Source organism: Bufo gargarizans, chromosome 2, assembly GCF_014858855.1.
Source record: "Bufo gargarizans isolate SCDJY-AF-19 chromosome 2, ASM1485885v1, whole genome shotgun sequence".
In the NCBI taxonomy this organism is placed as follows: Eukaryota; Metazoa; Chordata; class Amphibia; order Anura; family Bufonidae; genus Bufo; species Bufo gargarizans.
The window spans coordinates 540,996,350-541,015,097 of NC_058081.1; the positions used below are offsets into that span (position 1 = coordinate 540,996,350).

Here is an 18,748-nt window from a genome sequence, read left to right on the forward strand (position 1 = left end):
ATTATCCCTATATTGCATTGCATTTTAATAGCAGTGCTATTTTAACATTGACCAGCAGGCTGCGCCAGAGAGGCGCAGCCTGCTGAAAATTACTACAGACGGGACTAGGGCCTACATTGGAAGCCAGGTAGCCTTCAAACGCATTGGCACCCCGTGATCGCATTTGCGGGGTGCCGATGGGAGACAGAGGGAGTCTGCAAAATTTAGAGCATGTGGTGAATATGACACAGGAAACATATTAACCATACATTATATAGGTCAGTTTAAAGAAAAATATATTTGTTAGGTTTATCAAGGTTAAGACATTTTCACAATGCAATAAGCAATGAACACATTTTAGACTACATACAAAAAAGGGCTGCACAGTTCTAATGTGCTGAGCCGCAATTCATACCTCAACACAAAAAAGTTATAGCGTCTGTCTGTATAAGGCCAGGTTCACAAAGGGAGTTTTGCCTGCTTTATTCTTTCATATTTTATAAGAAAGCAGAAAGTTGCATACCATCACCTGTGTGAACACAGCCTAAAGCAGAATATACATAATTACTGTATGCCAATAATACCACAAAAGGACTGTGCTGAACTCTAGCAAGAACTATGATGGACCAATATGGATGACAACAGACAGAATAGCGTAAAGGCGCTGAGCGAGCAGGCAATTATCAGGAAGGGACCATTCCTTCCCAATAATCGCCTGCTTGTCAGAGGAGGAGAAAGCTACAGTTACATGCAGCAATCACCTCCGCTGTATGGGGATGAGCGATGGCTACTGGGGCTCTTCCTCATACAGATTCATTGATTTAAAGGGGTTATCATTATCAACCCATATAATGACCCCCCCCCCCACCCCACAACGCCCATGCCCCTCATACAGATTATACTTACTCTGCTCCCAGGCACCTGCGTCACTCCTAAACCTGCATGGCCGCCGCTGCATCTCCATGTTGCGCTGATCAAAAGATCCAGCGATGAGGGAGAGCAGCAAATAGCAGGCTGCAAATCGGACGAGCCTCAGTAGCATCGTGGCGGCGGCTGTGCGGGGATCAGGAGCGATGCGGATGTCAGGGAGCAGGGAAAGTATAATCTATATGAGGGCCCCGGGTATTGGGGGAGAGGTCATTATAGCGGTTGGATAACCCCTTTACAGTGCTGCATAAATGATGAATTCACGGCGCCAGCACATTTCCACAAGCAGATTATCAGAAATTAGCTGATTGACAATGGTGCAGTGTAAATCCGCCATAAAAGAAACATAAGGAGTAGTGTCTCTATTCAGGACTGTGCTGAAGTAATACAACTAAATTCCTATATCACAGAAGTTTCAGATTAGAAAAGCATTTATTTAGTAATGATACATTGTATACAGTTGGACTATTACTGCACAGAGGTCCGTATTACTTTTAGCTATGCTGTGGAATTTGGCACCTTCGAACCTCCAGTGCCCTTTCAAATATTTCGGACGTTCCAGCATTTCCTTTCAAACTGGAATTCAAACTACTAAGCAGGTGCAGAATGCTATACATGTGTGCTAAATACTCTTCACATACAGCAAACAGTATTCTATTTATACTGGCACTAAAGAGGTTCAACTTAGTTAAAATGATGATTTACTTAGTAGTTACTAATTGCTGAACTAGCAGTTCCCTGATATAATGTTAAAGGACGTTGAAGGGATTATTGAGACCAGTGGAGTAGATAGAGAAGTAAGGGCCCCATAGCGAGGATCAAACCAGGCCCCCCACACAGGACAGAAGGGTTTCTGCCATAACCTTTGGGCCATTTTCCCACTGCTTTCCAGTAGAAGAGAAGATAATCCCAACTATAACTGGGCCCCCTCTTGCCCTAGGCCCCTTAGCAGTCACATGGTCTGCCGCTATGGTAGTTACGCCTCTGATTAAGACACCTCCTTTTAATATAAGCTGGTCCAGTGATTAGATGATTGCCACGGGTCCGACTTCAGAAACTCTATTACCGACGAGGAAGTCCTACTTGGCCACATATTTCCCCTGCAAGTAGTGTTACATGAGGGACATTCAAATGAATGACTGACCTCGAAATACATAGAAGGGTCTGATGGAGCAAGAGTCCTGCTTTGTAAGTGGGGTTTCACAAGGAGAGAATCCTCCCCGTACTTTTGACATCCATATTTATGGAAAGGGATCTTAAGTGATTCAACAACCCCTTTAACAATGTAATATAAAATTATAATATTCTTATAATATCATTGTATGGAACAGGCCTGAAGACCATGGACATCCTTTACTGAAGCCTGCATTCTATGAACACACTATCCAGTCAGGACATCGTACAGAATAAATGGAGACTGTGTTCTGCCGACAGAAGTGACCGATGCAAACCTCTTGCCACCCTATTATGGCATTAGTCTTGCTTGTGACGGGGAAATTTTGTTAAAGAGTTCCTGTCTTTACTCCTGACATGCGACATGTTCTGGAGCATCTTTTGTTAGGTCTCTACATTGTGTGGTCCTCTGTTATTCCTTCTAAAATAGATGAATGAATTGAAAACTGGGTGTTGTGATTCCCTCTAGTGAAAGTGATGTGTCTCTGGACAATGTGCAGGGGCACACCCTAAACGGGAAACACCCAGTAGGGTAGTAGTACAATGCAGAGTGATAAGAAAATGTGCTCCAGAATAATTATATTACTAGTAAAACAGACATGTCAGACGAGGTGACGGGTCCTTTTCAATCACATTATATTATGGAATTGCTAGTGGTGTAATTATCTAATATAATAATTACAGTGGATCTATACCAGAGCTATAATCTGAATGCAAACAACACCTTTATATCCTCAGTCTTGAATGTAAAAATATATATTTATATATCTAATGTTATAGTATATACAACAGTAGGAAGAACAGAGGCTATTTTCAAGGTCATCTTGGAAGCAGCTTCTGCCTGCCGTCTTACCTTCATGTGCTTTATGATAGACCTTCTGCAGCATATATAATGTATTTCTTTTAGAACCACATTTTCAATCGTAAATGCTAACATTATGACAAGAAAAAGAAGAGGACATCTTACAAAGCATTATTCTCCAGAACATCACATTTGTTTTCAAGCTGATGGGTACAAATATGTGGCCTCTTCACAAATCCTATTTAGTAATACCTGACAATTATTTCTGGGAATGTGCCAATCCATGAAGTGGGAGTAATAAAGAATATTATTAGTACGTGTCAAATCCAATGGGCCACACGTTCACATGACAAACCCAGCAGGGGGTCTTCTCATAGTCTGTTTAGAGCTCTTCATTTGCGGTAAAGAAAATGTCTCTTTCTCTTACTCCCGTTTTCTTAGGTGGATGTACATGATACCACTCAACATGCTGAGCGGAAAGGCCACCCAAGCCAATACATAGCAGTGGCCAAAGGATCCTCCTTCACCCTTATCTTTATGAAATTCTGTCACATGGGTTGTATAGATGACTGCTCCAGAAAACACAGCCAGACCTGCACAAATGATACAAGCAGTCCATTATTCAGTATGTTATAGTTCAGTATGTTTTCTGATGACCTCCTGGATCACAATGGAAATATTAATATCAAGCAAACTCAGAAGCTGCTGGAGAAACACACAATCCACACATAGAGGTCATCACAATCCCTTGGACCATTAGGTCTCTTTCACATGAGGGGTACAGAATGAGCCAGGGTCTGTTCAGTAAAAAACTGATGGTTTTTTATGCAAGTTTAATTAGTTCTGTTTGCGATTGTGTTCAATGTTCCAGTTTTTTCCATCTGGATTGCATCAGTTTTTCACGCACATGAGAAAATACTAAAGAATAACACTGAACATCTTCTAGAAACCATCAGCGAAAAACGCATCTGAGTGCCTTCTGTTTTTCACCCAGCCCCATTAATTTCTAAGGGACAAGGGTTGCAACGTAGAACATGCTGCGATTTATTTTTAAGGCCTCATGCACATGAACGTATTTTCTTTCCGTGTCCGTTCTGTTTTTTTTGCGGACCGTATATGGAATCATTCATTTCAATGGGTCCGCAAAAAAGCGAAAGTTACTCTGTGTGCATTCTGTTTCTGTATGTCCTTATTTATGTTCCGCAAAAAAAAATGGAACATGTCCTATTATTGTCCGTATTACGGACAAGGATAGTACTGTTCTATTAAGGGCCAGCTGTTCCGTTCTGCAAAATATGAAATGCACATGGATGGCATCCGTATTTTTTGCAGATCCGTTTTTTGCAGACCGCAAAATACATACGGTCGTGTGCATGAGGCCTAACTTGAAGATAATCAGTAAAAAGGTAAAAAGTATGCTAATGTGCATATACCCATTGAAATTAAGGCGTCAAAAATGAGTCTAGAAAGCTGCCTGCAAACTGGATCGCATCTGGACCACTTGTGTGGAATTAGCCTTATTGGTAGGTACTCCACTCCACATGCTTCAGACCTAGTCATCTTGGTCATCTCAGTTTGTCCCTTGTCAAAGTCACTGAGATCATTACACTTGCCTATTTTTCCTGCTTCCAACTCATCAGCTTTAAGCACTGACTGTTCACTTGCTGCCGAATATGAGCCACCTCATGAAATGTGCCATTTTCACCATATAGACAGTTATTCACTTCACTCTTCAGTGCCTACTATAGTATGGCTTATCGATGTATAGTCCAGTTCATGGCTCAATCCTCCAGCTGTGTATGGTCAGCTTTAGGGTGCTGCTACAGTCAGGTTTTTTTTAACGCTGTTTTTTAAGCCACAACCAGGAGTGGTTTAAAAAAAGAGAAGCTGTAGCTGTCTTATAATTTCTCTCCATTTATGATCCACTCCTGATTCTGGCTTCAAAAACTGCATAAAAACCCAAAGGTGTGGCAGCATCTTCATACTTTTTAGCAGCAGTTTCTATTGGTTGGCATTTACTATTACAAGAAATCACATGTACTAAAGCATTTTGGTAAGGAATGGGGAATAGGCCTTTTAAGTTTGAAAAATAATGTATATCAATATAGGTAACACATAAATTGAAGAGGACCTATCACTAGTTCAACAAATGTAAACTGTGTGCATTGCCCAATCCTGAGCATTATTTGTTTTTCGTAGATCCAACCCCCTATTCCCAATATATGACCCTCTTTGCATCTCTCTGACATACTACATTATCATACGAGACCACACTGTGTGATTAGATAATCCTGCACCATTTTAATGAGATCAGAGGAGACCAGGACTGGGTTGAGAAGATAATAGACCCTAGTCAGCGGGGAAGCAGAGCATTCAGGGTAGTTAAACATTCCCTTGGGCTTTGCTGGGCCAGACCACTCTGATGCCGTCTGTGATGACTGGACAGGGTCAGAGCAATGTAGAAGACTCATCCTCAGGAGACAAGATGTGGTTGCTGCCTCATGACAGACCACCATCCTTTTACATTATAGGTTTTGCTAAATAAAGGGGGCCATATTTCAAGAACAGTGGGTGAGATCCTTCGAAGAAAGGAATGCTCATGGGCCAATGGGAGATGGGCACTGTACACACTTTACATTTGTTGAACCAGTGACAGGTCTTCTTTACATTCCGTTTGGATCTACTAATACTGTGTGAAATGATCGTCGTCTTCTCATGTAATGTCTTAGACTTTTTTATTTAAAGGGGTTGTCCGATGTTAGCATGGGAGCATGTCATGCTCAGATGCGCTCTCTTTCCCTGTACTGGATCGAGCTTCAGCCCAGCAGTGTGTTCAGTGACACCACCGGCTCTGATGGGTCGGCTTTAGAGCTGCGCTAAAGCCCGCCCATCAGAGCCAGTGACATCACCGGGCTTACTGCTGGGCGGAAGCCTCCGCCTGGCAGCCCCATGGAGAGCCCAGTTTGTCACCGGAACTCCTGAAAATGCCTTTCCTCTGTGCGATTCAGCACAGGGCAAAGGAGAGCATCAGAGCATGAAATGCTCAGATGCTCTTATTAGGGGGGCTGCCTGGGAGAAATTCTGGGTATGTTTGGGTCCAGCTCTGAACCCGGACAACCCCTGCAAAAGCTCTTAAAAAATCATATAACTATGAGGATGTAATCCAAACGTTGTTCAAACAGTCCTAAGTAAAATCACCATAATGAACATTACAGCAGGTTGTGAGAAATGACAAAACATGCAAGGTGTGGTAATAAGTAAAAATCTAAGATGTCATACTTACTGGCAAGAATTTGAAAGGCACCCGTTGCATAAAAGAGCCCCCCTTTCTCCATGGTGTAGAGCTGGCACATGAACAGCATGAAGGAAAAGCTGGAAAACAGGACAGAGAGCACCACTAGAGCCTGCACCGCTTGGAACCACTCTGAAGAAGACAAGACACAAGTTACAAACTCTCAATGAGCCTCCGTTCTTCTATGCATAGTGTAATCACTCAACATTTGGTTTCCATGTGGGACTACTCTGACAGGAACTATTCAGAATGGGAATGTGCTCAGTATTTGACTTTAGGTCTTGAGTTTCCCTGAAGTTGATGGTAAATATTGCTCAATTCCATTATTGAAGTGTCATGAATTTTCAGTACGTCTTAATGCCAATTCATACATATGTATCACAAAGATTGCTTTAGCATTGACATCTATAGCACAGGTACAGTATATCTAAATGCTCGACAAGCCGGGATATAGTCTCTTATTCAATGGTAAATGGGGCCAGAACGCAGCTTGATGTGAGGAAAATCGTATTCCAGTGCGATTGCACTTTTCACCAGTCCATAGTCCTTGATGGGTCCTGTTGTTTGCTCTGTAAAGAACTTCTCAAACAGCTGATCGGAAGGGGTCCCAGGTGTCCGACCCCCACCGATCAGATAATGATCAGATGCCGATGACCTGATTCTCAACTGAACAAACATTTATAGAAAAATGAGTTCCTGATTATAGATCCCATATAAAAGACCCTAGGATCAGTTGACAAATAAGCTTGCTCTTGTTTGCTGGCGGATCGCATCTTTTTCAGTAAAAATAACTGTCAAGAGCACATTTCCCCATGTAATTAGAGCATGTGCTGAGTGCCATCATGTCACCACCAGACATCTGAGAAGCTCTGACAGATGTTCTTCAGAACCTCCTGCTTGAGGTTCCTTTTGTTTTGCTTTCGTTTTCTCATCTCGTTAGCCTCTCTCAGCTGTCATGTAGTTGCACTGATCGCATCCCTTTAAATCCCTTCCCATACTGCATCACTTTGCGGTTTATACAACTTCCTGGAGTGTGCTGATGCTAGAAGCTGTTACTACTGCATCCACAAGATAAGTCTGTTTTCTTTATTTCTGTTTGCCTGTGGGCTTGATCCTAGGTGACCCTGACTCCCTCCATATTAAGTGTAGGGAGCCGGTGGTCGTGTCCCCTCATTATTATAGGGTGTTCAGGTGCATACAGTCGAGGAACGAGGATATGCAATTTTCTACCATTGAGATTTTTGCATAAGCTGAGCAGTAAGGGAGAGAGCTAGGGCTCTTACAGGGCTTACCCTCCTGTTCCTTAGTTTTGGATCAAGTCAGTCGGATCTTCATTTGTGTCTTCTAGTTTTCTGTACACCTTCCGTGACACGTCAACAATAAGGAAAAAAATCCTTTGTGAGGCCATTTTTACATGATCTGTGCTCATTTTGGTCCTAGTGTCTGCAGTCCTTTTCTCTCCTGGAGAACATGTTCCTCATATAAATTGTATCCTCCATAATACACTACTTATATGGTGGGGGCCGTGGGGTCGTGACGCTCTTCACTGTTTACATTACACGTTATCTACTTGGCGATGCAGGGTATTACAACTTTGTTCAACGTTTTCAACTTCTTTATTCTGTGAATTATTTTGTTTGCTTTTTAATTTTATTTCTATGTTTGTAAGTGTGGGGGTATAAATTATGTGTACTACTATTGAACTATCTGAGATACTTTATTATCAAGCATATTAACAGTACATGGTTAGATACAAAATTCTAATCTTGGTCGTCTAGAAAGCTTGATCTTTTACCAGGTTCTTCAGGGGGTGAAGACCCACCAGACATTGAGGGGTTTTACAGTGAGAACGCTCACTTGAGTACACCCTTTCACAGCAGGTCTGGCGGTGGAAAATCCCTCAAAGATAAAATAATAATGTAAATTTGATTTGTGAGTTGCATGAGTGTGTGAACCTGATCTGTGATTTTGTAATACACAGAGGTTTACAGTTCTATTTCCTTATGGCTAAATGGTCTTCGAGGATGACAGGAAAGACATAAATGTGAGTGGGCAGGACCATGGTGGCTCAGTGGTTAGCACTGGTACATTGCAGCGCTGGGGTCTAAGTTCAAATCTGACCTAGGAAAACATCTAGATGGAGTTTGTATGTTCTCCTCATGTTTGCGTGGGTTTCCTCCCACGTTCCAAAGACATACCGATAGGGAATTAAGATTGTGAATATCTCTGGGGACAGCAAGTAATAATAATGACTGTAAATTGCTGCAGAATATGTTGGCGCTATATAAGCAAGAGAAATAATATAAATAAATGTTCAAGTCCTCTAAGGGGACTAAAAAGTACAGTAACAAAAAAGTGAAATATCAGTTATTGCCAATGTACTTGATGACAGCAGACAAATGTTATATCATGACATCTAATGTGACCAAAACGTACCATTTGTAGACACCGAGGAGCACATCCAGCTTTCCGAATTGTTGTTGAAAATGCAGTCATGCCACAGGTTCAGGGTCTCATCTTGTGAGAGCACCCACCAAGACTGGATATACAATAAAGATGGGAAAGTTAGATTACATGTTCATTTTTACATGTCATGCAGACAACAAGCGGTAAGTGAAGGTTCGGGCAGACAGGACATAATCCAGTGTTACTGTGCATACGCCAAGCTGCATCATCTTAACCCAGCCTGTTTTATAACATTATGCTGATGTGATTACAGGAGAATTTCTATGGTCAATGCAAGGATCAATTAGTCTGAGGCAAATATGTTCCATAGAAAACACTGAGCACTCATTGCTTTACATGTCATTTTTTTTTTAAATTGTCTAAGAGTCAACTGCTGTGAGCCGTGAAGATGCTAAATGATGCATAATTGCAGCCAAGCAGGCATAAATTCTAATTTAGGTTTACTTCTTTGTTAAAAGCGTTGTCTCATATTAGACATTGATATCATATCACTAAGATATTATTAGCTGGGCTCCGACCTCTGCGACTCCTATTTGATCGCTAGAAGAAAGTGTCAGTGGCTCTGGAAAGCCCTGCGCTACTTCATCAGGTAACCAGTGCAGGACAGCAGAGACAATGTATGGATGCCTGTGTGCCATATTCCAGATGGTCCTCACTCCCAGTGTATCAGTTCAGGAAAAACAGATGAAGCATTAGTGTCCATGAACACTGACTTACAGAGAAATGGTGACGTTTCGTCCCATAGTTACAGCTGGGTGTTTTTTAAACCTGAAAGGGTTGAAACGTTCCCATATCTCCATATGTCATCTTTTAGTATTGTACATGGATGCTGTGGCTTCATCTGTTTTCCCTGCCCTGTGCTACGCTACTTTATCTACTGTTGGCTCTACTTGGCTTTTTCCCATGGTAGCTGCGTAAATGACTATTAAGAGTGGGGTAAGTATAACCTATCTGAGGGGCCCAGGAATTAGGGGGGTCATTATGGGGGCTGGATAACCTCTTTAATGCTAAAATTAATTATGTCACTAAGGGGTTGAAAAAGCAATTGAGTCTCCTTGAGTTGTGCACTAACAAGATTTACTGCAGAAACACATTAAAAATATAAAATATAAAAAGTGAAATGTTTGGAATTTTCCCAATTTTAATGTGACTGTTAGGAGGTTAAACACAAACTGAACGGATCTTGGACTTGAAAGTGTAGGAGCACACAGGCTAGATGAAAAGAAAACTTGGAGGATGAGAGGAACACCTTCAGCCATTGGCTGGGAAAGGATTCGGGAGCTCAGACACTGGCCATTTAAGAGGGCAAAGGAGCATCATGAGGGAGCATGGAGAGGGTGCAGGATACCAGGAGACCGGGGGTATGGTGAGTGGTGCAGCATCCACACCTGAAGGTGGCAACAGGAGGGTGGAGGGCATGGGCAGCAGACCTTACAACCTCCATATTCCTTCATAGAAGCAGGACCTTATGTTAACTGATCTTTAATACTACAGTATCTTGTACGATCACTATATAATATTAGTCAACGGGAAATGTAATAATGACTGAAGAAAAATGTTGAAATGTAACTATTTAAATGTAGTTGAGGAATACTTTATCTGGCTAATTATGAATAGATGGCTACTAGTCCTGCCCATTAAATTACATGCATTTCTGACTGCCAGCTACTGTCTTTTCTCAGCGTACATTCCATTCTTTGGATGCTTTACATAAATGTTACTCACAGTGGTATGAAATGGTTGTAAATTCTGTACTAAATACAGACTATAAGTGTACCAAATACGGAATGCAAGACAGCCCCTAACGACTAAGAATCCGCTGGTCACATGGATCTCTTCATTAAGTTCTGAACAGAACCAAGACATGTGAGGTGTCAGATGACACAAAAATGGGGCATAAACATACAACTAAACAAAAAAGCTCCGGCATTCAATAGATGAAATTTGCTGTGCTTTTTATTTGCAATGGAATATTATACAAGTGATGTTTCGGTCATACATCGACCTATATCGGACTTGGATTTATGTGCAAACAGTGTGCATGCAGGACTAGGAAAGCCAGGAAACGCCACAGGAGAAAGGCCCACCCTGCTGCAATGGTAAAGGTAATGCAAAGGTAATGCCAATTTCAGGGATTTACACCTTAGATGTCACAGTCAATAAAGAGTTAAAGGAAATGTCACCCTCTCCAGCGTGATCATGGGGTGCTGATGGTTATCTGCTGCTGGAGGCCACCAGGTTTGCCTTTTGTGTACACCTTTTAGGCCCTACTGAGGAAGAACCTAATAGTATGCCTGTCAGCATTACATTGACAAGCATAATAAACTGCAATACATAAGTATTTGTGACTAATCGAGTGCGTGGTCAAGTCCCCTATGGAACTTAAAAAATATGTACAATAATAAAAACGCTAAATGAAATGGTAGAAGTATTTAAAAAATGATCAGAAAACTAACAACAAAAACGTAAAAAAACAAACAAAAAAAAAAAAACAATGCACAAAATAATTGGTATCACCGCAACCGTAATGACCGATACTATAAAACTAGTATGTCATTTATAACACACAGAAAACTCTGTAAAAAGAAAAAAAAATCATTACAGAAGGGAGGGATTGGGAAGTCTTCAGTGCACAGATCCTCAGACACTGCACCTCAAGAGGCAATTGCAATCACATCTACAGTGGCATTAAAACTTCTATGGGCCTAACCCCTCACCGAACTACCTCCACATGGCACAGATTAGACCTATCCTATGATATAAAAACATACAAGCATGTAAATGATTCGGTTGATACATGAATCCTACTATAGAGCAGACTGTACTGTAGTAAATGTTGAATGCAACTGAACCTAATGAATGTGAATATTTCCTTCATCAGAGCCTATTTACAGGACATACTGGGGTCATGCAACAAAATTGATACAATTGATGAAAAATAACACAAAAAAGAAAACTATTTGTCTTTCCATACTTAAAAAGATGAATAAATATTAAAACGGATCCCTTCATTTCATCAGGATTTTTTAGATTGACAGGAAAATGCTCCATACAACGTATCCAGCAAATTTACATAAATGATCTGATCAGTGATCCCTTCTGGTTACTGCTGTGGTGACGCTCTGTGCCTGCCATTGTCTGAGTATCTGGAGCAGGCATGGACATCACATCCCTCACCCTGTGCCTGTCGCAGTTCCAGTGCTCCAGTAGCGGGACAAGGCACTGCTGTTATGTTTGTCAATTGGGAATATTCTTCATTGACCCTTACCTCATTTTGCAGTATTGTAAGCGTTAAACCTTTCTTTGGTTCTGTATGCAGTTGCTAGGCTGTTTCTAATGTGTTAATCAGTTTCTCCTATATATGCCTGCGCAATATGTTTACAAGCTTGCTAAATCCTGCAAAGGTGCTACAATCTGCTTTTCTGCTCTTGTACTGACTTCTGCCTGATTCCTGGATTCTGATGCTCCACCTCCTGACCTCACTCATGCCTGATCACCATAGTGACCCTGTGCTGCCTGCCCTGACCTATTGGGGTGTCACATTCGCACAAACCCTACCTTCCTCAAACTTTTTCTGACTACGAGTTTTGCTTTATCCTTTGATGCTTCGCACCGGTGTCTCTGACCTCTGTGGGTCAGCTGTCAACCACATGGAGACTACTCTAAGAGGCCTGGTGACTCCTCTGCAGCTAAGTCCAGATCCCTGTATAGGTGTTAAAGGGTAAATACTAGGGGACTGCCAGGATAACGCCCTTAGGATTATCCCAAAGTCAAACCGGTTGTTGACACAGTGGTTCCATACTCATTGTCCATAACAGTTACTAGAATTGAAATCCATAGCATGGCAAATTTAGGGGATCAAAACAATGGATATCACAGATGACATTGATTTATGTAACAAATAAAATGGAATGACTGATGTTTCCATCCATTTAAGTGAATGGGACAAAAGATGGCAAAACTTCTGTGTCTAAAGATGAAGTTTATCATCAGGTGCATTCGTTTTTTTTTGTCATTTGTCATCTGTTTCAACAGCACAGGTGACAAACAGACATACCTTACATAGACTTACAGTATGTGAATATGAAGGTATATTATTAATGAGGCTGGTACTTGTAGTACTTTGTGTAGTAGATTTTTTTTCACTGATTTATTTGCTTACACTGTCAAGGGTGGCAATGAAGAGGATGATCAAGATAATGATATGCAGGGCAGTAACACCAAATAGGAGAAGACTCATCTTCTGATCTTCTGCGGGCAACCTGCAAATAAAAGCCAATGACCTATTATTATTAATATTATAAGGTAAAGATCATCACACTTTGCAGCCTTTATTTCAACTAGTCATCTAATAAAAATAAAAAAATACATGTTAACAGAATTCAAAGAGAAGATTCAATTTTAGTCCTACGAATTTCCAGCTATTCTTCTTACATGACTTTACCCTTTGCAAGATAACAGGACAGAGAGGCAACTGAGTAAATCCAATTTTGTGTGTTTGATCTCACCAGGCTAAATTACAAGCACATATAGGGTCCATTCACACATCTGTGTGTGTTTTGCGGATTCGCAAAACACGGACAGCGGCAATGTGTGTTCCGCATTTTGCGGACCGCACATTGCCGGCACTAAGAGAATATGCCTATTCTTGTCTGCTATTGTGGACAAGAATAGGACATGTTCTATTTTTTTCAGGATCGGAATTGCGGACCGGAAGTGCGGGTCCGCAATTCCGCATAGAAATGTATGGGTCCGCAATTCCGTTCCGCAAAATGTGGAATGGAATTGCAGATGTGTGAATGGAGCCATAGAGGTAAGACGCTGAGGTTTGGACTGGCCAAACACAATACCAGAGGGTCTGGTAAACCCAGAAATGATTTATATAATGGTCCATGAGAAGACAACCCCATTTGTCTCTAGGGTTTTTCAGTCTATTCTCAAATAATCTATTAAAATTTTAAAATTTTTAATAAATATGTCAATCAATGGCAACCCTTGTCTAGTTACACTATAAGGATATGCAAAGATCAAGGAGCGCTACCCGCACTGAGGACTCCCAGAACACTTTGGCAGGCCCATCTAGTTCATGGTCAACCATTGATATTAATAATCGTTGCATATAATTCCCTTGTAGAAATATATGCTTGGATATGGCTTCCCCCAGCACTAACATTAGGTTAGGTTAGAGATACCTTCACGAGACAACCCCATTAAGGTTATATTTACACAAGGCGAATATACAGCTGATCTTTTGTTCAATGCTAACAGCAAAATGGATGAGATTTAGCAAATCTAATCACATTCTGCAGGAAAATTCCATGAAGCACCTGTCCCACACAGAATCTGGCCTGTGGTGCGTATTTAAAATCTGTTGCATGTCTACAATTTGCTCTGTGGATTTCCCCCTTTGCAATGCTAGGGTGATATCTGCAGCAGATCCATGACAAATCCATATGGATCTGTGGCGGATATTTCTCTGTTCAGATTACGTCCCATGTAGACATGTGGAGTAGAGAACGTGCGCATGTTTTGTCAGGAAGGAGAATGGATCATTCAGAATCATTTCCTCTGCAGGGACCAAGGAAGCCCAGTCTAACACTGAAGACTCTATTTGTTCTACTCATATCAAGCTTTCAAATATTATAGATCCCAAGAAAACACTGAAGAGAACATTTTATCTCAGATTTAATCTCCAATCTATGCAGACTTAACACGGTCACACTCACAAGTGCCACTTTCTATTAGATGGCATAAATTTGCGGTAGGTTTTATAGAGCAGCTGGCTAAAAGCATAAGATCTAATTAATCTTGTACCATTTCTGAACAGAATATATGAACATGGACATGACTCTCCTTCCTACAAGAAATTAATTTTATTACATTCAATGTAGTGGTCACAGCTTGTACTAAGGAATTTGTAGTAAAATATTACCGCTGGCCAGAATTATGTAATATAAACTATAAACTATAAATTATTCTCTTTTCACCTTGGCCAGCAGGGCACTATACCAAGCTGGCATTACTCAATTTCGTGACTATTATCTCAAACTACAAAATGTAATAGACCTTAAAGAGCATATTTTTCAGCAGGATCAACACTACTAAACCAGACATACTGCATGGTAGAAGTGATCCTGCTGAATAAAACAATACCTGTCTCAGGAAAATCCGTTATGGCGGTCAAGAGAAAGGAGACTTTCATTCTTAATACAAGTGAGGGCTTCAGCGCACTGTGGGGTGTGGCCAGCCCTGGAAAGCTGAGAAGCGGAGTTGGGGTTAGGCCCCGCCCCTCAGTGCACTGAAGGCCTAACACACATAAAGAATAAAAGTCTTTTTTCTCAATAATTATGCAACCAATTTTCACAAGACACATATCATTTTAATCAGCAGAGTCAACTCTACATGGTAGTATGCCTGGCTTAATAGTGACCACTCCTCTCAAGCCTGGCATAGTACATCAGATCTGCTATGCCAGGCTTTAGCAGCGATGTTTGCTCCTGCCAGTACATCGCTCACAGCGGCCACTATTCCTGCAGTACAGTGAAATCTGTACACCGCACACATGTCAGAGGTGTACTGGTGTACGGATTCCAAAGCGCTACAGACACCTGAACTTTCGGGTGGCTATTTTCTAAGTAAAACTGTGAAAAAAAGTATAAAAAAAGTATATTACAAAAATGTATTATATGGCATTTAGAATTGTTTTTTTTATTAAATGTAATATAAGGTATACTGTAAAGTTAGACAGCTGCAGTGACTGATCCCACATTTTCTTCTTAAATAGGTTGTTCAACCAGGAAAAATTATTTAGAAAGCAGCTTCTAAACTAATAAAAAAGTCATACTCTTCTTACCTGATCCCCCGCCGATCCAGTTTTCATGCTTCCTGAGGTAATTGCCATTCTCTACTTCATGCTCCCTCTGGACTTATGATTGCTGCAGTCATTCACTGTAGGCTAGTGGATTACCGCTGAAGGAGTAGGAAGTAGAGACCACCAGGGAACCCATGAAGTGCTGAAACCAAAGCGTCTGGGATAGGTGAGTATTGCTTCTTTTGTTATGGTAGAAGAGTTAAAGTCTACCTAAACTTTGAAATAGATTTTATTTAAACCTATTCTAAATATCCTTAATCATTGTTTTATGTTTTCAATGCAAAATATCCACCTGAAGTTCAGCTTTGCAAGCCGTACACTCGTAGGAGGTGTACTGGTGTATGGATTCCACTGTGGCACCCATTATACAGGCTGGAGCACACATCGCATGTCCATTCTGCTAAAGCCAGGCAAAGATGTGTTACGCAAGGCTTTAGCAGAGGGCACAGGCAAAGCAGCGATGTGCTATGTGAGCTCCTGCCTGGGTGCACTAAGTTCTGCTAAAAGCCTCCCATACCACATCTATACCATCTTTTAGCGGAGCAAGAGCAGGCAGGAGCTCTGCATAGCACATTGTTGCTGTATGGACCACAGGAGCATGTTAAAAAAAAATAATGTACCCAATAAAATACATTCATATACATAATATAAAGTACATTAAAGGGGTTGTCTGGATTCAGAGCTGAACTGGGACATAACCCCATTTTCACCCAGGCAGCCTCTTTGACATGAGCATCAGAGCATTTCATGCGCCAATGTTCTCCTTTGCATTGCGCTAAATCGCGCAGGGCAAAGGCTATTTTTGAAGATCAAGTGACGTACCAAGCTTTTGGAGATCCAGTGACACTAATGGGTGGGCTTTAGCGCTTCCCTAGCCTGTAAAATGGACAGGGCAGTGCTAGAGACCGCCCATCAGTGCCAGTGACGTCACTGGCAACACTGATAATGCAGAAGCCTCTGCCTAGCAGTGTAAAAATATACACAAACAGCTCTTGCCCTACCCAACACAGCGCAGGGCAAGGGAGAGCATCGGAGCATGAAATGCTCCAATGCTCATATTAGGGGGCCTGCCTTGGTATTAAAGGGGTTGTCCGGGTTCAGAGCTGAACCCCTTTAATATACTTTAAGAAGCCAACCAACAATCTCATATGTTTATATGACCATGTAACCACTAGAAGCATTGTCAATTTATATTTGAGGGTACGTTATTCCCAGCTATAGGGAAAGCAGGAGAAGCGGCTGCTACGAGGCCCACACTCAGAAGGGGCCAGCCCGGGAGGAGGACTGAAAAATGTTATTGTCAGGGCCCCCTCAACAGTATTATACAATGACATTATATACATTGGCATGACATATAGTATACTGTATATGTGAAGGAAATGGACGGAGCGCCTGCCTGGCCTGGTCTGAGAGAGCTATCTTGACTACTGACTAGCCTCAGGAGTGAGGTTTGCATGGGAGGACGGGGTTGCTGGGGGTCCCAGTCAGTTCTAGTTATGCCACTGATTATTCCGTATTTAATAACCAAACATGTAGCTGTGGCCCATTCATGCTCAGGGAATGTGTTCCAGACACAGTATTACCTATCAGATCATTGATTGCCGTTTCAGTGAAGGAACTATTTTATGTACGCACTTTCGCAGCCCAAAATATAAATGACATATGTGAAGATTTCAGTGAATGCTCACTGTGTGGAGGAACAGGGGAGTATCTAAACGTAACAGTTTTCATGCTAGGAAAGTATGACTATTATTCAATCGCTCCACTGTTCCCAGGAATGCCTCCTGATACCGAGCCAGATGAGACCGAGTGTGCCCTAAGCAGAGACATTTACTGGAATCTTCAGGGTTCACAGTCACAGTCATCCATGAGGAACTGAACAGAAACTTCTTAAAATATGTAATGAGTCAAAGTAAATAATTCATGTTTGATGGTGTTCTTGACAGTCCAATGCCCTTGGTCACAGCAAAGTGGTATGTTGGTGCCTCCCTGCCACTCAGCACCCAAGGTGCATGCCCCATGCCTTCTCTTTACACAGTTTTCTTCTACAATGTTACCCTGTTGCAGTCAATGGGATCTGTTCGGATTCGTTCTCCCAGTTATCTGTTGGATCCAGCACTTCCAATATTTTCATTGTCAAAAAAAATAATGTAGCAGTGGTGTGAACTGACCCTTAATAAGGCTCAAGGAAAAACTAAACCTTCACTAATGTTGGTTTTCCCTTTTCAGAAAGCCACAAGGCAGTCCTCATTTTTAAAAAGATGTAGAGGAGACGTACAAGGGAGGGTATTTGGGCATACACAGACAATGAACGCAACTTTTTGTGTTTTCAAATGAAAAAAAAATACAAATTAATCGCATGAAATAGTCTTTTCATATGAAAAAAAAAATACAAATTAATTGCATGAAATAGTCGTCCAATTTCCCATCAAAATTGGAAACCTCTGTGCAGCTGCATGCAATGTAATACACATGTGTAGTCACAGCTCCGCCCCAGTCTTATCAGACATGTTATGGGCTATTATGTATGCGCCGGTTGGTTCTGTACACACTTTATTATGACTTCTGTTGATTTACCTAAGTGAATCTGGTTCTGTTACTACTGGATATCTACGACACAGCTTAGTTCTGTTACCTTATCTATACTGGGTTCTTTTACTGTATCTATACACGCAGCTTGGTTCTTTTACTGTATCTATACATGCAGCTTGGTTCTGTTACTGTATCTATATACACAGCTTGGTTCTGTTACTGTATCAATACACGCAGCTTGGTTCTGTTACTGTATCTATGCACATAGCTTGGTTCTCTTACTGTATCTATACACACAGCTTGGTTCTGTTACTGTATCAATACACGCAGCTTGGTTCTGTTACTGTATCTATACACACAGCTTGGGTCTGTTACTGTATCTATACACACAGCTTGGTTCTGTTACTGTATCTATACACACAGCTCGGTCCTGTTACTGTATCTATACACACAGCTTGGTTCTGTTACCGTATCTATACACACAGCTTGGTTCTGTTACTGTATCTATACACGCAGCTTGGTTCTGTTACTGTATCTATACACGCAGCTTGGTTCTGTTACCTTATCTATACACACAGCTTGGTTCTGTTACCATATCTATACACACAGCTTGGTTCTGTTACCGTATCTATGCACACAGATTGGTTCTGTTACTGTATCTATATACACAGCTTGGTTCTGTTACTGTATCAATACACGCAGCTTG

The 18,748-nt window shown here is 41.3% G+C and overlaps 1 protein-coding gene across 2 annotated transcripts in view; it reads right to left on the reverse strand.

Moving 5' to 3' along the window:
* Window positions 1-258: 258 nt before the first annotated feature.
* Window positions 259-18,748, reverse strand: part of EMP3 (epithelial membrane protein 3) — a 35,244-nt gene continuing 16,754 nt past the window's right edge. For both annotated transcript variants that reach the window (XM_044281542.1, XM_044281543.1), the window contains exons 2-5: window positions 12,802-12,901; window positions 8,610-8,712; window positions 6,165-6,305; window positions 259-3,474 (exon numbers count right to left, since the gene is read on the reverse strand). In XM_044281542.1, the coding sequence (XP_044137477.1) occupies window positions 3,305-3,474; window positions 6,165-6,305; window positions 8,610-8,712; window positions 12,802-12,879 (492 nt within the window). In that variant the 5' untranslated portion in view covers window positions 12,880-12,901 and the 3' untranslated portion in view covers window positions 259-3,304. The remainder of the gene's footprint in view (window positions 3,475-6,164; window positions 6,306-8,609; window positions 8,713-12,801; window positions 12,902-18,748) is intronic.